This window comes from Zootoca vivipara, chromosome 3 (genome assembly GCF_963506605.1).
Source record: "Zootoca vivipara chromosome 3, rZooViv1.1, whole genome shotgun sequence".
NCBI lineage: Eukaryota > Metazoa > Chordata > Lepidosauria > Squamata > Lacertidae > Zootoca > Zootoca vivipara.
Genome location: NC_083278.1, coordinates 94093261 through 94116013, shown reverse-complemented (window position 1 = coordinate 94116013; position 22753 = coordinate 94093261). Strand labels below are relative to the sequence as shown.

The 22753-nt window shown below is 41.5% G+C and overlaps 1 protein-coding gene across 3 annotated transcripts in view; it reads left to right on the top strand.

Annotated features, from left to right (window-relative positions):
- Window positions 1–22753, top strand: part of KCNK2 (potassium two pore domain channel subfamily K member 2) — a 129986-nt gene that overhangs the window by 89755 nt on the left and 17478 nt on the right. For 2 of the 3 annotated variants that reach the window (XM_035111324.2, XM_035111326.2), the window contains exons 4-6: window positions 3590–3771; window positions 5734–5920; window positions 19843–19982. In XM_035111324.2, the coding sequence (XP_034967215.2) occupies window positions 3590–3771; window positions 5734–5920; window positions 19843–19982 (509 nt within the window). The remainder of the gene's footprint in view (window positions 1–3589; window positions 3772–5733; window positions 5921–19842; window positions 19983–22753) is intronic. The other variant, XM_035111325.2, reaches the window with a different exon arrangement.

Genomic DNA, 22753 nt, shown 5'->3' with positions numbered 1-22753 from the left:
CTCAAACTCGGTCTTGGCACACTTCGACGAGAGGCTGCCAGTGGTGCTGGCATGCGACGCCTCTCCCTATGGCATCGGCGCTGTCCTGGGACACCAACTCCCGGATGGAAGAGAGGTGCCGGTGGCATACTTCTCCCAGACGCTTGCTGCAGCCGAACGAAACTACTCACAGATTGACAAGGAGGGTCTGGCAATCGTGAAGGGCGTAAAAAAATTCCATGATTTCTTGTACGGGCGGCCCTTTACCATAGTGACTGACCACAAGCCGTTGCTTGGCCTGTTTGCCCCCGAGAAGCAGACCCCCCAAGTGTTGTCTCCACGTGTCCTCAGGTGGTCAATTTTCCTTGCCGGCTACCAGTATGCACTAATCCACCGCCCTGGGAAGGCGATGGGCCACGCAGACGCCCTCAGCAGGCTACCACTACCAGAAACAGGCCCCGACCCAGCGCCTGCGCAAGAGGTTATGACCCTGGAGCTGCTTCCCGACCGACCCATTCAGGCACAAGAAGTTGCGCACCATTCCACAAAAGATAGGGTCATCTCCCGGGTCCTGGACTGGGTGTGGCGAGGATGGCCCAGCAGCAGCCCCGGGCCAGAATTCGCTGGCTACACAAACCGCAAACATGAACTGTCGGCCCACAAGGGGTGCCTGTTATGGGGAAGCAGGGTTGTTGTTCCCCAGCCCCTCCGCAAAAGGGTCCTCACAGCCCTACACGAGACACACCCAGGGGTAGTGAGGATGAAGGCCCTTGCCAGGAGTTATGTGTGGTGGCCGGGGATTGACAGAGAGATAGAGGCCTGGGTCCAACACTGCCAGACCTGCCAAGAATCCCGCCCGGATCCCCCAAGGGCCCCAGTCCAGCCCTGGGAGTCCGCCCGACATCCATGGTCACGCTTGCACGTGGACTTCGCTGGACCCTTCCAGGGAAAAACATTCTTCATAGTGGTGGATTCCTACACCAAATGGCTGGAGGTCGCACTGGTACCGTCCACTTCTACGGCGGCAGCCATCCGGGTACTACGTAAGCTTTTTGCAACCCACGGGCTCCCTGACACCCTCGTCTCGGACAATGGAACCGCATTCACGTCAGAGGAGTTCCAGACCTTCACAGCGCAGAACGCCATCCGCCACATCCGCTCAACACCATTCCACCCTGCCACCAATGGCCAAGCGGAGCGCATGGTGCGGACCACCAAGGACAGCCTCCGCCGCATGACACAAGGGGACTGGGAATACCGCCTTGCCGCATTTCTTCTAGCACAGCACAGCACCCCAAGCACAACGACGGGCCGGAGCCCAGCTGAACTACTAATGGGCCGGCGCCTTGCAACTAGACTGGACCGACTTCACCCCGACAGAGCTCAGGATGAGGTAGTGGTGGGGAAAGGCAGGAACCCCCGGACATTTGTGGCCCAGGACGCAGTGTACGCAAAGAATTTTGGGGCAGGCCCAGCATGGGTACCCGCCACAGTCACCAAGGTGACCGGTCCCGTGTCGTACGAGGTACTAACGGAAGGGGGGCAATGTTGGCGCCGCCACTGCGACCAGCTACGGCGACGATTCCCAGGAGGAACCCGGGAGGAGAGCGGGACAGAGGGGTCCCAAGGGGACAGCAGGGCAGTGAGGCCTGTAGAGCGAGAGGGGTGGGCAGGGGAAGCAGAAGCAGAAGCAGTAGGCACAGAGGGGCGCCCCGAGGCTGGAAGGACACCGGAACCAGAGCCACAACCTAGTGGTTCAGTGGCGCCAGACCAGACAGCCCCGGCACAGCCAGCAGCCTCGGAACACGAGCCAGAACCAGAACCCCTGACCAAGGAACACCCCAGGCCACAACGCACACGGAGGCGGCCAGCAGACCTTGGGGACTACGAATGCAACTTCCCGGGCAGGACTGGAACTTAGAGGGGAGGGGTGTTATGTACTGAGCTGAATCCTAGAACAATAGGATTCAGAAACAGCGGGAGCTACCCAATCCAACTCCAGGTGGAAGTGAATCCGCAACCTGATTGGCCTGCTGGAGCAGCCAATCAGGCGGCGGGCAGAAGTGAATCTGCTACCTGATTGGCCTGTAGGAGCAGCCAATCAGGCTGCAGGCAGAAGTCAATCCACAATATAATTGGCCCACAGGTGTAGCCCTGAAGTAGCCAATCACGCAAGGCCCATTGTGTAAATAATGTATATAAGCAGATGGTTTTGGGAAAAGAGCCATTCTTCTTCTCCTCTTCTCCTTGATGACTATGAGCTGAATAAAGAGCATGAAATTCACTCTCGACTCCGAGTACATTTCACTTTCATTGGGAAGGAGAGACTTGAACAGAATGCTTAGACATAGATATATGCATGCAGCTGCTAAATGAGCAACTTATGCCAAGTTTAGAGAGTGGGCAAGGCAGAGGCAAAAACATTTTATTACAGTGTCCAAAGTTATACCGTATTAACTTGCTACAGCAATTAAGGAGATGTTGATGCTTTGTCTATTCACTGATGGAAATACAAAACTGGAAGGGTCCAACCTTAAAATATATAATGTTGGAGATATAGGTTTGGAAGAAAGATTCTTACTCTTTTATAGAAGAGTTAGCACAATGGTGATTGCTCTAAGCACATTAAAACTTGGTTAGACTTGCATCTGCCCTCATCTACCTTTAAACAAACTTTCCCCACAAAAATGCTTAGGCTAAACTAAATCACAGTCACTTAGCTTTGCAAATAAGTGGATGTTTTACTCAGAGTTTATAGAAGTTACAGCAAACAAGTCTCCATCTGTTAGCAGTAAAATGAAGATGAAAAAGGTTTTCTTGCAAAAAGGATCATGTAGTCTTTGGGTTAACAAAGATGCAGGCTATAAAATCTCCCCTTTGGAGAGATTTGGTTCACTTGGTTCTTCTTGCAGCTTGGAGCCACTGGCTGCATGGCTCATTGCTTGTTCCAGGAAGCACAAAGGAGGAAAAAAGAATGGGAGGGCGGAAACAAAAGGCTGCAGGAGGCCTGCTAAGTTCCACCTGCACTAGCAACCTGAGCCCATGTTACACCTTTCATGAACACAAGTGTGTAACATGTGTGCATGAAATGAACTGTATATTACAACATATAACTCAAGTGCCATTGAATTAATTATATTTAGCAAAACATGGCATACATTATGTGAACAGTTCAAGTGAAATCTTCAGTTTCAGTAAAGTTGGTGGGGTTTTGTTTCTGTATGGTCTTGAGGGTGTGCAGTGAAAAATAATGAGCTTATATTGTACGAGTAGATTATTTAGTGGCTTTCTATGAGTATCTGGTTCTCTTAAAGCATCAGAAAAATCCTCTTTGAAATGAATCTTCCCAAGTAAGCCTCTGTAGTGATATCATTTGTAAAGAGTAACAGCTCTTCAGTGGCAGTTCCACCGTGTTAGAAAGACAAATTGTTTCCTTGCAGAACACCCCAGTGCAGTTCAGTTTTAAGTGAGTTTAGCAATCCAATTAGGGTAAGATCTCCATAGGATTGTTTTAATGTGATATATACTCCTAGGGAACATTTAAAAAGTGTCCTTATCTGCAGTACAAATTAGATGTGTAATTTAATGCCTTTAACTGATTTATCAACAGCTCAAGTTGTTTGTAATTTAGGATTTGGGAACAGCTCGCCACGTACAAAAGGTGGAAAGATATTCTGCATCATTTATGCCTTACTGGGAATTCCTCTCTTTGGTTTTCTCTTGGCTGGAGTTGGAGATCAACTTGGGACCATATTTGGGAAAGGAATCGCCAGAGTAGAAGACACGTTTGTTGTGAGTATGCTAAGCATGTTGTCTTGAACCACAAATAATTTCTGTAACTTATAATAATAATAATAATAATAATAATAATAATAATAATAATAATTTAAAGCATATAACAGGATCCACTACAAAACTACAAGAATGCAATTAATCATTTTACATGGTGGAAAAGTTTTAGAAGTTGTCAAGAGGTAAAGAGCAAAGACCATGCCTACTGCATTTCTTCTCTGGCCCTGCTACTGCCCTGCTACCAAAGACTGTGCTATGGGGTGGATTCTTTGCAGCAGAGATGTAAAGGTGCACAAAGGGCTAAACATCTCTGGAACTTCTCTGCATCATGATGCCATCTCCCAAAACTACTTTCCCCAATAAAATAATAGTAAGAAAATTGGCCATGAGGTGAATTGTACTTATTTTTCTGCAGTATCTATCTAAGTTGCCTAAGACAATTGTAAAAACCCTGGTGCTCATATAAAGCCTTTACCAAAGGGCTTTTGGCATTGAAAGTTATAAAAATACATTGCACAAGAAAGCAAGGAATAAAAAGGGAGCTGAATAAGAAGGCAACTTGGGTTGGGGGGGAAATGCACAAGAATCATTGCACTCACTTTAATAATAAGAACATACCCAGAGCACATGTAAAGGTTTACTTTAGTTTCACCTGTGGAGTTTATGTATCATGACCACAGACATAAAAGAGGGAACAAACCTAAGAAACCTCTGAATAATTAATTAGGAAGTAGAGGAATAATGCAAGTGAGGACAGATCTACATGTTACAGCTCCTGTTGGAAGACACTGGTGTTTCCTGGAACAAACACATAAAGCATACCTGTCATAGACTATTTCCCTGTACAACCATAGGCTTGGATCCTAACTAAGACTCCTGCCTTTCACAGACAGGACTGAGATCTGGCAGAGAATTGTGCTAGCAGATAGAGGCAATTTTGTTTATTCCACCTGCACACACAACCTGAACCACTGTTCATGCTGCCCCAACATTCCAGATCATTTGTAGAAAAAAGGGGCACTGAGAGGGAAGAGGGAATTGGTGATAGTTGCCTGCTTGTTGGCAGACCCCTCGTTTGGAATGTGTGGAATGTCAGTAAATCAAAAGAAATTCTACAATTAATATAGATAAAATATATAACTCCATCAAGTGACTGAGGGACTTTTCATTTCAGATCTATGCTATTTTCTTTAAAACAGAATAAATGACTAAGGGTGCGGTTCACCTAATGAAGGAAGGAAGGACTTCCACTTCTACAGTGGGGCTCCCCCCCATTCTATCCCTCCCACATACCTCCCACACACCCCAAATTGGAGAGACCCCCCCCCAGAACAGTGTCCAGGAAGAGGAGAGGGGGGTTTGTTCCACCTGGCAAACTGAAATGCTTGCGCTGATGGAAAGTTTACCTTACTGCAGTGTTGAATTCCTCCCTCCCGACACTGAATTCCTGCAGCGACTTTGGTGGCATTTTTTGTTTTTACCAGCATCACACTATATTATCCTAGGAAATAAATTCCTTGAAGGCAAAATGTGTAGAACCCAAATGAGACTAATTTATATCACCAAAACAACCTAAGGCGTAAGAAAATAAAACACATCAATTTTACTTTATTTTGCATTTATCACAGTCATGTATTTCTATTGTCAGCCCACACTATCTTTGTATGAGAATTGTTTCCTCGGGTCTTGGGGAGACTCATTGCTGAAACTTATTTACCCTGTACCCCTGAAATGTCCCCCCCCCCACTACGTCAACCTTGTGCTTTTGCTCTTAGTGCTGTTTTGCTGCATGCTTTGTTTTCTTATAAACTTTTAGACGTTGTGCCTAGAGGTATTTAGTAAAAAAAAATTACATTTTGTAAACACATACATGCATACATACAAAGCCACTGTTTTACTAATAATGGATTCTTCTCTTCTTCCATCCACCTTTCCCTTTCTTTGTTCTTCCGCCCCTCCCAGAAATGGAATGTGAGTCAGACAAAGATTCGCATCATATCGACAATAATATTCATACTGTTTGGTTGTGTGCTGTTTGTTGCTCTCCCTGCAGTCATATTCAAGCACATAGAAGACTGGGACACACTAGATGCAATCTATTTTGTAGTTATCACCCTATCAACGATTGGGTTTGGTGACTACGTTGCAGGTAAGATTATCATTATTATTTTTTTACTAAAGTCTGCTGTTTATTTTTTTTTATATCCAGAGATGTGTACACTATTTATTTATTTTATTCCTTAAGATTTATATACTGCTTGTTAGGAAAAAAACCAAACAAACCCAACAACCTCCAAACAGTTTAGTATCTTGTTTATTTACTAAATTATTATTTCATTTATATACAGTACCACTCTTTATATAAAAGAAAAATCAGTGTGATTTACAGGTAGTAACATGGAATATACAGCCACAACAACTAAGAAATGTGTTTTATGGTGTTATCTTGTATTTTTATGCTGCAAACCATCCTGAGCTCTACGAATGAAGGGCAGTATACAAATGTAATAAATAAATAAATAGATAAATAAATAAATAAACAAAATAAGGAAAACATTAAAATATTGGAAACCAGGCTATCAGCTCCAAATAGCAGCAAAATACAACCAACCAACTGCCCCAATCTTCTCTGTAAAACTTTATCAAAAGGACCTGAAAGGGTTTTGAAATATAGACTCTGACATATGAGAATATGTCATAATGTTTTCATCTCATACCCAACTACTGAAATGTGTATGTTTTAAAATGGAAAAATGTCCTATTGTTGTCATTTTCTTATTGTATGAAACATGCATGAAAAACCTGATTCCTTTATCTGCTTCCATATGCATATATTATACAAAAATGACATTGGGATTCTAATTCCATGCTCAAAAGACTGTGATCCTCATAGACAAGAATGGACCATGATATGGTTATGTTGATAAAACCAACACAGAAGGAAGCATAAATGATTCCCAAAGGCATCTATTCTCCTGGCTGGTGTTCTATCAATCTGGTACATTATTCAAAGCCATAGAACTTGCTTTTATGCAACGAAATGCTTACCCTGGTTATGTTTACAGTAGAAACATTATGTGCAAAGGCTCACTTAACTGTAGAACATTGACTAGAGCAGGCATCCCCAAACTGCGGTCCTCCAGATGTTTTGGCCTACAACTCCCATGATCCCTAGCTAACAGGATCAGTGGTCAGGGATGATGGGAATTGTAGTCCAAAACATCTGGAGGGCCGAAGTTTGGGGATGCCTGGACTAGAGCATAGAGTATGTTAGTAATTTATGTTAGTATAAATTTTTGCACATTTTCCACTTCATGGACCTCTTGATGCAACATTTTTTCATATACCTGTAGTTCTAGTGTCATATCAAGAAAAGACTATTTTTTTTTAAAAAAATATCCTGGTGTACACCTCCGTACATTGGGATTAGCTCAGTGAGACTATCTGCTTTGCATGTAGAAGTTCCCAGCTTCAATTCCAGGGATCTCCAGAGAGGGCAGAGAGAGATTCCTTGCCTGAAATCCGGTCAGTAAAAACAATACTGAACCAATAATGAAACAATAATGAACCAATAGCCTTGATTCAGCGGCAGCTTCATATGGATTTTGCTGCTAACTATACTGTTATCTGCACACTGATGAACACAAAATAAAAAGAACAGAAAAAACAACAGCCCAAACTACCAACGAATAACCCCCCCCCTCCCTGCCTCCCTCTAAGTTGATGGTTGTCACCACATATACGAAAATAGATTCCATAATTTAAGTATGGGCTGTGGGAAGGAGTATATCCTTTTATTTGTCCTGAGTTTTCCACTACTCCACTTCATTTGATGAGTCTACGTTCTGGTAATTTTATGCATGTCTGTCATGTTCTTCATCCCCAATTGCCTTTTTCTAAATGAAATACGTAGCTGCAAACTTTAGAACCTTTCCTCACAGGAGAGCGGATCCAGCCCTTGCTGATTTTGGTTGCCGTTTTCTTCCATTTTCTCAGCTGTACAATATCCTTTTTGAGATGCAGCAACCAGAACAACTGTATGCACAATATTCCAAGTAAAGACATTATGACACCGGCAGGTTTATTTTCCTTAATAATCCCTAACATGCAATTTCAAAAGGTTACCCACCATGGCCCTATGATGTGAGGGTTGCTTGCTCCACTGCACACGGCCTTACACTTAACTGGATTTGACCATAATGCCCATTCCACAGGTCTGGAAATATTTGGTTGGAGCTCTTCAAAATCCCTTTTTGTTGTTACCACCTGAATAATTTGGTATCATTTGCAAACTTCGCTACCTTGTGGCTCATTTCTAACTCCAGAAAAAGTTACGAACAAGTGAAATTGCATGGGTCTCACTCCCAATACAGATCCTTTGAGAACTGAACTTCTTACATTCTTTTATTGTGATAACTTATTTATTCATTCCTATTCTCTGCTTCTTATTCTAAATTTGCTCAGAAGCCTTTTTTGGCAAGAGCCTTGTCAAAACTTATTTCAAAGCCCAGCCACACAAAGTCCACTGGGTCACTTCTGTCTTTATGCTTTCTAATACTGTCAAATAACTCTGAAAGACTAATGAGACTACCTTTTCAATAGTCATATTGATTCTTCATCAGCAATACATTCTTCTATATTCTTTATATTATCTTTAGTAATGCTTTCCGCAAATTTTCCCAGAACTGATTTAAGCTAGCTGGCCTGTAATTTTCCTGTTTCTTGCTGAATCCCTTTATTAAAAACTTGTGTTACATCATCTGCTTTCCACTTCTCAGGTACAGAGGCCAATTATAGGTACAATTTGTATCTTTTTGTTGGCAGTTGAGCAATTTCAATGCAATAGTCGAACTTTTAAGCTTTTTCTTTAACAACTACTTCTAATCTCATCACTTTTATTATTTTTTATTAAACCAATTTCAAAAGCAGTTTTCCATGCTGCATGTGGTCTGGTATATGAGGAAATCTAATCTAAGGCTCCATATGGTTCAATTTTGATGGCTTTTTAAAACAATTCTCCATATCAGGTATACAGAAAGATAATTTTATACAAGTTAACATAGTAATATGATTGAGATTTGAAGTTCTCTGCTATTAGTTTACTTTGCTTGCTTGAAACATTTATATCCTGTCTTCCCTAAATGTTCAAGCTTGCCAGTACAAGGGGGTAATTCATATAAAATAAAAACTGGAACAATTTTGTGCTATAAAACATCAACAAATACAATAAAAGACTAAAAGCATAATTCAAAAGAAGAAACAACGCAGTAGAAGACTGGAAGAGCAATCCATAAGAACAGGAATAAAACCAATCAAGCAGCTTTTAAGAAAGGCACTAAAAATTGACATTTCTTCCCCAAAGGGAAGGTCAACCATGCACTGGAGTGAAATCCCATCAGGATTAGCAGCATGCTGGAGTTTTCTGTTCAAAATCTGGACACTATCACCAAAAGAGTCCCCTCCCTGGTCTCAGCTATACAAGATTTGGGGAAACACAGGGTGGGGTGGGCTCTGCAGATGAACTTAGGTATGTGATCATTCGATAAGGTGGTCCTTTGGGTCCAAGGCCTATAGAGCTTCAAAGGTGCATTACTAGTGTTTTGAAGTGAGCCTGGAAATAAACTGGGGGAAATGCAGCCCAGTAATGATGTAATATGCTTCTGATCACAAGCATTCTTCAAAGGCAAGCACCATGTGATGAAACACTTTGAAGTACTTCAGAAGTGATGTTATTAAGACAAGTATCACAATGGGCATACTTGAATTAGATTTTACCTGCCTACTGCAGGATTAGAGATAGTTGGTCCACCAGTCTTAAGTGTGGCATCAGCACATCTGGTCATAGATGTCACCTGAGCATTCAGGGTCAATACTATATACATAGGCATTCCCAGACTATGAATCTGTGCTTTCCAGAAAACACCACAGGGCTGAATCCTGATTCCTGGAGTAGCTATTCTGCTGACCAGAATCTCATCTGTCTTCTTTGCATCAAGCCTTATTTTTTTAGCCTCCATCATTACTGGCTCCAGAACTTCAACAGCATTTCTGGAATGTGATGAAAATGAGAGATAAGAGTTGGGCATCATCTCTAAATTGGTGGCATCACAATTCAAATCTCCTGACAAGCCCTCACAGTCATTTCACATGGGATCCTAAGGTAACCCAGATAGGCCAGCAGCCAACAGGTATCCCATAAGTACCACCTTCTGAAATTTCCTCTTTGGTGAAGGTGTGGAAACATCTAATATAGTTTCCCAAAGCCTCAAGTCAGAGAGGAGCTCCAGAATAATACCAAATGCCACTGAGATTTCTTGAACAACCAGCAAGGATAACCTTCCCTTGTTCAGGTGTGTGCCTGTGTGGTTTTTATACTTTCATTCATTCTGCAAACAAAATAAAATAACGGAATATGTATCCTGAACAAATAACTTGGCAGAACAAAACAAATGTAATTGCATAGGTCAGGGCTACTTTAATATGTGAAAAGATTTCTGATGGTGATGAGTCATGCATTAGGTCAAAGCCAATTCAATAACTGGCATTTGAAGACAGCTGTCTGGCTTCTATTTAACTCTGGTCAAAAATGCCCAGCCAAATTTTTATTTATTTTTTGTTAGCATGTGTATTATCTCCTCTCCTCTTAAAGATGTTAATGTTATTTCACTTTAACTCCCCACTTTAACTCTGCCTTTTAAACCCAAACCCTTTTGCAGTGGACTTTATAGTGGCTAGGCAACAATTGAATCGGATAGAACTTTCCCTCTGCTATTCCTGGCCTTCACCCACAGAGTGATACCAGTGTCACTCTACTAGCATGTAGCTTCCAGCTCCAGACTGGTGCAGCAGTTTATGCCTGCCCGCCTTCTGCCCCAGCATGAGTGTCAAGGCTGTCGTGGTTCCACTGCTTCATTACACATCACCACTTTTAATCAACCTGCTAGTCCCCAGCCAGGTATCCTTGAACATTGAAACATTAAATCCACTGTTTAAAAATGTGCTTTGGGAAATTATGTTTCTGAAAGGACTGAGTAGGAAGCTTAGAGAATCCTTACAGAGATAAGTGTCAGAAGCATTTGCAAATAGATCAATAAATGAAATAGACCTGGAGAGGTTTTTATCTTTATAATGCTAGTAGAATTTTTTTTTTTTTGAAATAACAATAGACGATAAAGAGATGGAAGATGGATGGTGTTGATAGTAGATTATTCAGCTGCAGGAATGTATTTGTTCCCACTTTTATTTTATTTTAAAGGAATGCTTTCACTTCTTCTTTACAGTCTGTTGCTGAAAGATATCACTTTTGTACAATAATGAAAATATTTCCACTCGTGTAAAGTATTTCTACTTCTTTCATCCAGCAAGATGCTGTATATAATTGCAGGTGATGTTAAGACTCTTCTTTCTTTCAGCATGTGCTGAAAGAATGTGCAGCATGTGCTTTCTTTCAGCCAAATGGCAAGCTACTCTTTAATCCCAGAGAGTGTAAAAGCGGGTTGACTAGCAAGGAGATTTACTGAAAGAAAAATAATTTAGACAAATCGCAGAGTATGCATGGATAGGTATAACATCTTACTTAAGATCAGATCTGTATACAGTATATCTATGCCCAATGTGTGTGAATGTCTATACACAGATGTGCCAATCCAAAAATTGATGCATGCTCCCATTTTTATATGGCTCCCTTGTGCATGTAGAACACTCCATTTCAGTAGAGGGATTTCCTCATGCAAACAATGGATTATTTAAATGAATAGACTAACCTGTTCAAGTTACGGGATACTTTTGCTTTTATGGGATTGCTCTGTATCCATTTCATACTTTGCCTGAAACAAATCGCAGAATCTGAGAGAAAAGGATAATGTAACAACCAGAGAAATTTGCATTTGGTGAACTGCTTTATGCTGCAATACCTGTATGAACATTTACAGGACAGAATTTCCCAATGACTCTAAATGCTTATTGTAAGGGTGACTCCCTACAGGGAGCCAGCCCCCATCATCCTAACGTCCACCTCGCCAAGCCCAGGGAGCAGCAGTGGGTCTGAAGCAGCCAGGGGAGAGGGGAGAGACTCGGAGGGAGAGAGAAGCCAGCGTGCGGAATGATGGGAAAGCTCAGGGGAGGAGAGATGTAGGCAAGGGCTCAAGGATGCTGTAGAGCCATTCCACCGCCTTGAGCTCAAGGGGGAGGCATTTTGGGGTGCCCCGACTACTTTGCTGGCGTAGGAACAGATGTACGTCATTGCCAGATTCTGATTCGGACTGAGAGGTCATGTTTTAAGCTATCTCTGCACTGTAAATACTTTGCACAATAAAAGGCTTTAAAGACAAACTGGACTCAAGCGGAGTTACTCTAGAGTAGCCGCGACGACCCTCTGACACTTGTGATAAACATCCATTTTTCTTTATACCTGTTTTGAAAACAATTTATCTAATTCAATGATCTATTATTCCTTACATTTCAACTGTGACTTTTGTCACTGAACAAATTATTTACTGCTGGCTTAAAATGCCCATAATTGTAGTAGATGTCTAAATTAATAGTCCACATGAATGAGAAAGAGGTCATTTTTTATGCATTGAAATCTTTATGGTTGTAATTATCATTTGATAAATGAGCTTACAAAGGACATTGAGAAACAATTCATAGCCTTGCTTGAAGAATTAGGGTACAATAAGGTCACATCTACTCCATACATTTAAAGCATGTGACTTCCGAAAGAATTTTGGGAACTGTAGTTTAAAGGTGCTGGGAACTTTAGCTCTGTGAAGGAGTAAATTACAGAATTCTTTGAGGGAAGCCATGTGTTTTAAATGTATGGTGTGGTTGTGACCTGAGTGTAAATTCTCTTTAGCTGTTTGAAATGAAACAATTCCATTAACAATTCCAGAAAAATACAATGTTCTGTGAAGGTGAAAAGTTAGAAAGCTTTTCCATGTACAGTACATTGTCATCTTCCAACATGATGACAGAGGTCATGCTAAATATAGTAATAAAGCTACATGAGACTAAGTTATGAGCAGATGAAAACAGAAACATATTAAAGAGTATAGAATTAGAGCTAATTCTCTCTGAAGCATAATCTTAAACAGGCAAAGTGTGGTACAGTTTTGTGTTTAGATGTAGAAGGCAGAGGTTCACATTCCTGTTCTGCCATGAAACCCTCATTGTAGACCAGGCATCCCCAAACTTTGGCCTCCAGATGTTTTGGACTACAATTCCCATCTTCTCCGACCACTGGACCTGTTAGCTAGGGATCATGGGAGTTGTAGGCCAAAACATCTGGAGGGCCGCAGTTTGGGGATGCCTGTTGTAGACTTTGGCAAGTCTTTATCTCAGCCTGATCTGCTTTGCAAGATGATTGCAAGGGAAGAGCTGTGAAAAGTGACATAATGATTAAGAGGTGTCATGGATCGAGGTGTTGCAGAACTCACATGATGAGCAGAGGTGTTGCAACAGTGCTCACGAGAAATGGATAAAAGAATTAAAGAAACAAGGGTGGGATTGTAAAAGGGGGGAAATCACAAAGAAAGTAATGGATTTGTTGTTGTTTAGTCGTTTAGTCGTGTCCGACTCTTCGTGACCCCATGGACCATAGCACGCCAGGCACTCCTGTCTTGCACTGCCTCCCGCAGTTTGGTCAAACTCATGTTCGTAGCTTCGAGAACACTGTCCAACCATCTTGTCCTCTGACGTCCCCTTCTCCTAGTGCCCTCAATCTTTCCCAACATCAGGGTCTTTTCCAAGGATTCTTCTCTTCTCATGAGGTGGCCAAAGTATTGGAGCCTCAGCTTCACGATCTGTCCTTCCAGGGAGCACTCAGGGCTGATTTCCTTAAGAATGGATAGGTTTGCTTTTCTTGCAGTCCATGGGACTCTCAAGAGTCTCCTCCAGCACCATAATTCAAAAGCATCAATTCTTCAGCGATCAGCCTTCTTTATGGTCCAGCTCTCACTTCCATACATCACTACTGGGAAAACCATAGCTTTAACTATACGGACCTTTGTCGGCAAGGTGATGTCTCTGCTTTTTAAGATGCTGTCTAGGTTTGTCATTGCTTTTCTCCCAAGAAGCAGGCGTCTTTTAATTTCGTGACTGCTGTCACCATCTGCAGTGATCAAGAAGCCCAAGAAAGTAAAATCTCTCACTGCCTCCATTTCTTCCCCTTCTATTTGCCAGGAGGTGATGGGACCAGTGGCCATGATCTTGGTTTTTTTGAAGTTGAGCTTCAGACCATATTTTGCGCTCTCCTCTTTCACCCTCATTAAAAGGTTCTTTAATTCCTCCTCGCTTTCTGCCATCAAGGTTGTGTCATCTGCATATCTGAGGTTGTTGATATTTCTTCCAGCAATCTTAATTACGGCTTGGGATTCATCTAGTCCAGCCTTTCACATGATGAATTCTGCATATAAGTTAAATAAGCAGGGAGACAATATACAACCTTGTCGTACTCCTTTCCAAATTTTGAACCACTCAGTTGTTCCATATCCAGTTCTAACTGTAGCTTCTTGTCCCACATAGAGATTTCTCAGGAGACAGATGAGGTGATCAGGCACTCCCATTTCTTTAAGAACTTGCCATAGTTTGCTGTGGTCGACACAGTCAAAGGCTTTTGCATAGTCAATGAAGCAGAAGTAGACGTTTTTCTGGAACTCTCTAGCTTTCTCCATAATCCAGCGCATGTTTGCTATTTGGTCTCTGGTTCCTCTGCCCTTTCGAAATCCAGCTTGCACTTCTGGGAGTTCTCGGTCCACATACTGCCTAAGCCTGCCTTGTAGAATTTTAAGCATAACCTTGCTAGCGTGTGAAATGAGCGCAATTGTGCGGTAATTGGAGCATTCTTTGGCACTGCCCTTCTTTGGAATTGGGATGTAGACTGATCTTCTCCAATCCTCTGGCCATTGCTGAGTTTTCCAAACTTGCTGGCATATTGGGTGTAGCACCTTAACAGCATCATCTTTTAAAATTTTAAATAGTTCAGCTGGAATATCATCACTTCCACTGGCCTTGTTATTAGCAGTGCTTTCTAAGGCCCATTTGACTTCACTCTCCAAGATGTCTGGCTCAAGGTCAGCAACCACACTACCTGGGGTGTGCGAGACCTCCATATCTTTCTGGTATAATTCCTCTGTGTATTCTTGCCACCTCTTCTTGATGTCTTCTGCTTCTGTTAGGTCCTTACCACTTTTGTCCTTGATTATGGTAATCTTTGTACGAAATGTTCCTTTCATATCTCCAATTTTCTTGAACAGATCTCTGGTTTCCCCCATTCTATTGTTTTCCTCTATTTCTTTGCATTGCTCATTTAAGAAGACCCTCTTGTCTCTCCTTGCTGTTTTTTGGAAATCTGCATTCAGTTTCCTGTATCTTTCCCTATCTCCCTTGCATTTTGCTTGCCTCCTCTCCTCCGCTATTTGCAAGGCCTCATTGGACAGCCATTTTGCTTTCTTGCATTTCCTTTTCCTTGGGATGGTTTTCGTTGCTGCCTCCTGTATAATGTTACGAGCCTCCATCCATAGTTCTTCAGGCACTCTGTCCACCAAATCTAAATCCTTAAACCTGTTCCTCACTTCCACTGTGTATTCATAAGGGATTTGATTCAGATTGTATCTTACTGGCCCAGTGGTTTTTCCTACTTTCTTCAGTTTAAGCTGGAATTTTGCTATAAGAAGCTGATGATCTGAGTTACAGTCAGCTCCAGGTCTTGTTTTTGCTGACTGTATAGAGCTTCTCCATCTTTGGCTGCAGAGAATATAATCAATCTGATTTCGATACTGCCCATTTGGTGATATCCATGTGTAGAGTCGTCTCTTGTGTTGTTGGAAAAGAGTGTTTGTGATGACCAGCTTGTTCTCTTGACAGAACTCTATTAGCCTTTGCCCTGCTTCATTTTGAACTCCCAGGCCAAACTTGCCAGTTGTTCCTTTTATCTCTTGATTCCCTACTTTAGCATTCCAATCCCCTGTAATGAGAAGAACATCCTTCTTTGGTGTCATTTCTAGAAGGTGTTGTAGGTCTTCATAGAATTGGTCAATTTCACTTTCTTCAGCACCGGTAGTTGGTGCATAAACTTGGATTACTGTGATGTTAAAAGGTCTGCCTTGGATTCATATCGAGATCATTCTGTCATTTTTGAGATTGCATCCCATTACAGCTTTTGCCACTCTTTTGTTGACTATAAGGGCCACTCCATTTCTTCTACAGGATTCTTGCCCACAGTAGTAGATATGATAGTCACCCGAACTGAATTCGCCCATTCCCTTCCATTTTAGTTCACTGATGCCCAGGATGTCGATATTTATTCTTGTCATCTCATTTTTGACCACATCCAGCTTACCTCCATTCATGGTTCTTACATTCCAGGTTCCTATGCAATATTTTTCTTTACAGCATCGGACTTTCCTTTCGCTTCCAGGCATATCCGCAACTGAGCGTCCTTTCGGCTTTGGCCCAGCCGCTTCATCAGCTCTGAATCTACTTGTACTTGTCCTCCGCTCTTCCTCAGTAGCATGTTGGACGCCTTCCGACCTGAGGGGCTCATCTTCCAGCGTCATAACTTTTATATGCCTGTTGTCTTTGCCCATGGAGTTTTCTTGGCAGGGATACTGGAGTGGCTTGCCAGTTCCTTCTCCAGGTGGATCACGTTTAGTCAAAACTCTCCACTATGACCTGTCCATCTTGGGTGGCCCTGCATGGCAGAGCTCATAGCTTCTCTGAGTTATTCAAGCCCCTTCGCCACGACAAGGCATTGATCCATGAAGGGGAAAGTAATGGATAATGTAATGCAAAGGCCATTTCCTTCTGGCCAGACTGATTGCTGCTGCTGCTCAGCACTTTCTGGGCAAACTACAGAGATTCAGTTGACTAGGAAATGAAATGAAATAAAAGGAAGGGAAATAGCAGCTCTTTAGGGCCCAGGGATTTCTAACTCCTGGTGCTGAAACAAATCACTCCTCATTCACAACTCACCTCACTTGGTTGGCTTAAAAATGCTGAAAGGCAGGAGCTAGTTCATCAGCTACATGCTTTGCTTCCTAACATTCTTCCTGGAATTCCAACAGACTTGTTTCCCCACCCCCAATGAAAGATGATAGTCTGAACCCCCTTACAGGCAGGACCCTAGTGCAATTGCTCCAACTGCACCATTGATATTCTGGCCTTGCCTAGAATAACAGCAGTGTGATACAGATACTTAATTAAATTTCCGAGGCCCCTTAGACATGAGGCTTTGCTTAGTATAAAGTAGTAAAGATCCCTGGGTACTTCTAAAATTTATAGTGTTGCAGCCATCCCCCTAAGTTTAGGTTCAGCTCGCTAGGTCTTTAGTAAGATTGTTTCCTTAGCAAATGTAGCATTTTAAGGAAAATGTGCAAAGTTTTGTGCAACAATATATTTTGTTCACTTCTTGAAGGCTAGCTGCAGATCATATGCCTCTGCTTTAAAGTTCTTCTGCAATGCTTACATTCAGTTGATGTTGATGATAGTGCTGCCAGCTGGCTGCAGACTACAGCAGTGGCCTAAGAATGTTAAGAGGAAGACTTAAACAATTTCACTAATGTACTGGAGTCAATGAAATTGCTTACCCTGTAATTGAAAGCAGTGTTAAATACTCACGACAGGTTTATCCTCACGTAACCTCAAAATGCCTGGAACACTAAGTCCGTGTCATTGCAGTCAGCTTGGTCTACCACTAGGTGACAATGCTTAACTTAGAAAATATGGAGGTGTGCAAAAATTCACATTAGTCAAAAGTGCAAAACATGAGGTCAACCTTCTTAGCATTTTAAAAAGAATTGTATTCAAAGCTTTGCCAGTCCTGGTGTCAAGGTTGGCCTTAGGCATTTCTGATATCCAAAATATTAAAATGGCACCTACCCTTTTGTCTGCACTGGATTCTTAGGAAGCCTAGACGAGGCTTCCTTCTCCCTACCCCAGTTTAATTTATGAAACTGTGCCAGCCCTTGCTGAAGTCCTGGTTTTGCCTTCTGTTACTTCAATGAGCCCTTGCCCTCAGAATGGATTCTTGGTGCTCATATACATTTCATCCTGAGCTTTCTGAACTCGCTACCAATACGTGGCCTCCTTTGCTGTCCCTTTTGAATAAAACCCTGTATCCTTAGTCAACTTCCTGCTGCTTCTTTGCAATTCCCACCTGGTAAGCATAGCATTGCCTCCTAGGGTTGGGTAGTGATGAATTCAGACCCAGTGCTAGACTATGACATCATTTCTTATCCCTGCCCATCAATGCTTCTGTGACCCTGAATATTGCAACTGTAAAGCAGAATTACTAAAATGTGCTATGTATTCCAGAATAGCAGCTATTTCATTCATTCATTCATTCATTCATTCATTCATTCAAACAAACATTTTATATGCCACTTAACTATAACAGTTTCTAGGCTGTTTACAAAAGTACAATACAAAGAATAAAAACAAATGAAAACTATAAGATCAGACTGCCCTGAAGATCTCAATGATTGGGCAGGGATATAAGGGATTAGGCAGTTCTGCAGGTAGCCTCCTGCTTATAATATACAAAGCCTTAAAACAAACTTCCATTGTCATTTTTGTTCCACTTTTAATCTGTATACAACAAATGTATACTAGAATACTATACTTTTGAGCCATGCTGTATAGTGGATTGATAGTTAGCCCCCAGAAATTTCAGGCATTTGCCTTTTATTATTTGTCAGTGGTTCTCATTTCTTTTCAGCCAAATAGTAGTACGTTAACAACCATTGTCTGCAATTTAGAACTGGAGCTTTTTTTCTTTTGTCCTTTCTTTTTCTTTCTTGGTAAAACTGTTTTCCATAGATTTCAAAGAGTGCTGTGATTTCTATGGAATGGGCCAACATTGAGTAGCTATATCAAGTATTCAGATGTAGCCAAACTGGTTTTTTGAGCAAGCTGAATGTTTGTTTAAGACAGCATCCTTTGTGATTCCAGCTTTTAATTGATTACTGCTAAAATCCATTCAGTGGTAATAAGTGAATGTTAATGGACACATGAGTGTGCATGCAGAATATGTAAACTGTTTTTCACATGCTTAATACAAAAATAGTCTGGAATCAAATATTTTACAGTACAGTTGTATCATGTCTACTCAGAATTCAGTTACATTGAAGCATAGGTTTGCAACCCCAGCTGCAGAGTTTACCTGTGATTCTGGGATATCTGTGGCCTGCTTAACAAAAGGAGGAGGGGAATTGTGGATGCAACCCAGCTATTCTAAAGTATAATTGAGCTTTTTGCTAAATAATACTTTAGAATTATATGAATGAGCCCTCACAAGACCGTCTTGTGGCCAGGAGGAGAGTGGAAGCTTTTATTTGCACTTTAAAACTAACTGGACTTCCCCATTGTGTAAAAACTCAGGAACTCTAACTCAGGCATCCCCAAACTTCGGCCCTCCAGATGTTTTAGTCTACAATTCCCACCATCCCTGACCACTGGTCCTGTTAGCTAGGGATCATGGGAGTTGTAGGCCAAAATATCTGGAGGGCCACAGTTTGGGGATGCCTGCTCTAACTAGTTAAAACTGTGGTTTGTACAAACAAGTTAGGGTCCACCTGTGGTTCATGACTCTAGTCTGTTCACTAACTGGCATTTGAACTTGGCAGAATTCCCCTGAATACAGATGAAATTAAGTACTCTTGGTGAGTTTAACATGTTTCTGGTCTTCTCTCAGCCATGCCAAAGCTGGAGAGAGAAAGGGGAGCTTTAAAGCTTACACACATAATGTTAAACCATCATATAGTATTATATTCAAACCAGGCAACTGAGTTCAGTGGGAAAGATTTAAGATTGTGCATGCCGTTGTCACAAAAATCAATGAAACGTACAAGTTACTTGCTTTTGGTAAGAAAGTTGGCTGAATTTTGGGCACATCGAGGCTTTCATTTGTATGCTTCATGGTTGAATTTCTTTCTACCAAAGTTATTGTTCTGCAAAGGAATGGCCAACATTTTTCATGAATTGGAATGAAAAGTAAATAAAATATGATCCGTGTAAATCGGAAAGTTATATTTATGTGCAATTTTTTTTAAATAAAAAGGAACTTTGTCTTTTCAGGGGGGTCAGATATTGAATATTCCGATGTCTACAAACCAATGGTATGGTTCTGGATCCTTGTAGGCCTTGCATATTTTGCTGCAGTCCTGAGCATGATTGGTGATTGGCTACGAGTTATATCCAAAAAGACCAAGGAAGAGGTAAGGAACTTGAAGTAGTCTGACTATGACTCAAATATTTTCCTTTTTCTTTTTTACAAAGTTTAAGTTTGTAAGCCTAGTTTAAGAATTTTTACTTAGTTAATATCAAACAATGCTACAAAATACTACTACAAGACTGTAAAAACTGCTCTAGTAACTGCTTAATATTGTTGTCTACAGTTGCGTTTCTACAAACCTGATAAGAAGTTGTTCTAGCTGCAACACAATAAAACACATTCACACTTCTAGACATTTCTAGAGCTATTTTAGTCTTCGTTTAATAGATTCATAATTAGATATTGATGTGATTTATTTATTTATATAATAAACAGGATGTTTATTACAGTATAAGCTGATAGATGTTTTGAGCAGGTGAGACCCTATTTTCTCTCTCACACACACCTCACCTCTGGTCTTCTTCCATGCTCCAACTGAAACCACAGCGTTCTACATGTCCTGTTAGCTGACAGCCCCTTGTCAGCACATTGTTGTTGTTGTTGTTTAGTCGTTTAGTCGTGTCCGACTCTTTGTGACCCCATGGACCATAGCATGCCAGGCACTCCTGTCTTGCACTGCCTTCCGCAGTTTGGTCAAACTCATGTTCGTAGCTTCGAGAACACTGTCCAACCATCTTGTCCTCTGTCGTCCCCTTCTCCTAGTGCCCTCAATCTTTCCCAACATCAGGGTCTTTTCCAAGGATTCTTCTCTTCTCATGAGGTGGCCAAAGTATTGGAGCCTCAGCTTCACGATCTGTCCTTCCAGGGAGCACTCAGGGCTGATTTCCTTAAGAAATGATAGGTTTGATCTTCTAGCAGTCCATGGGACTCTCAAGAGTCTCCTCCAGCACCATAATTCATAATTCAGAGTGTAAATTAAAGCCTCAGCACATTCTGAGGCTTTAATTTACACTCTGTTTTTCATTTACAAACCAGTGTCCTTCTGAGTACTGTATGTAGAAATGTGTGGCTCTCTTCCACTTCCAAACTAATAAGCTCTCACCCACCTGAGTCTGCTATTCATACATGACCAGCAGGGCATGTAGAATATTTTCTTCTAAAAGAAATTCTCCTGTTTAGGGTCCCAGAGAGCTATTTCACTGTCCCCCATTTTTTCTTTTCCAATTGTGACTCTACGTTCCATGGCTACTAAGCCTGCTCAGTCCTTGCTTGTGAGAGGGTTGCCCCCTTAGGCTTTTAAAAATTATTTCTTTTTTACTTCTGCAAATCTCAGGGTTCCTGCAGATGTGCTGATAACTGCTTCTGGTTGTTTAAAATGGTCCCATTTGGGCTACAATCTGTCAGCATTCAAAAGCCAAGTTCATGGTTAGGAGTGCAGACGACGACATTAGTACTCAGCACTAGGATGTAATTTACAATACTTGGACAATTCTTAAATATTTTTATACTCATTCCCCCCCCCCCAATTTCTGCTCCTTTAATTGGAGTGTTTTGTTGCTGCAGCACTGAATCAAGCAATAGCTGCCAGCAGGTAAATACATTAAGGTCCACAAATAATAACATATTGGAGATCCCGAGTCACAAGGTGGTTAGGCTGGCCTCGACCAGGACCAGGGCCTTCTCAGTACTGGCCCCGACCTGGTGGAACGTTCTGTCCCAGGAGACTAGGGCCCTGCGGTTACCCTCCCCTAAGGTTTTATTTCAGGCTTCCCCAAACTTCGGCCCTCCAGATGTTTTTGACTACATTTCCCATTATCCCTGACCACTGGTCCTTTTAGCTAGGGATCATGGGAGTTGTAGGCCAAAACATCTGGAGGGCCACAGTTTGGGGATGCCTGTTTTATTTCATAATGGTTTTATCTTATTCGTAGATTTTTAATTTTAAAATTGAATTTTAACATTGTATTAATCTGTGTTTTAACCGATTTGTTTCTTTTATACTTGTGTTGATATTATTTGTTGTTAGCCGCCCTGAGCCCGGTCTTGACTGGGAAGGGCGGGGTATAAATAAATATTATTATTATTATTATTATTATTATTCTTAAATTATTATTATAGCTGTTCAATACACTGTATTGCTTTTTAATTCTCTCTACTTTTAACCAAGTGATAATGATGATAATACTTCAGCTGAACAGCTAGACAGACATGCTCACTTCAGCAGCACATATACTAGAACAGTTAGACAGAAATAAAGAGTAGATGTGATGAGACCCAAAGGTTCAGTTGTGAGTTATATTTCCCAGAATTATTGGTCCTTCGAGGTTTTCAGCATGTAAATTTCTGAAAGGTTATACCAAATATTAAGATTAGTGATTTGTGAAAGTATGTATTTCCTATAATGTAAGCATTGACCCACATTTATGGACCATTAATCCATCTTCTGATGTGTCTTCATCTGCTAGCATTTTGAGGCATAGATATTCATTTGAAGGCAAATGTATTGGTTTCACTTTAGGTGAACTTTTTTTTTCTTCGCATGATAATGTGCATCTGTTGGTTATAGTGTGGCTATAAATTATTTTAATTAAAATGTCATTGGAGTTTAATAAACAGCTTGTTTTCTTGGACGTTGGATAAGAAAATATTTTATTAGTATATAGATTGTATGAACAAATCATGTTTTACAAAAAGAGAAACACATTCAGGATATTTTCTGCTCGGGATATCTGCTCATTTGTACTCTCGGGGCACAATTCAAAGTGTTGGTGCTGACCTTTAAAGCCCTAAACGGCCTTGGCCCAGTATACCTGAAGGAGCGTCTCCACTCCCATATTAGCCCAGACACTGAGATCCAGAGCCGAGGGCCTTCTG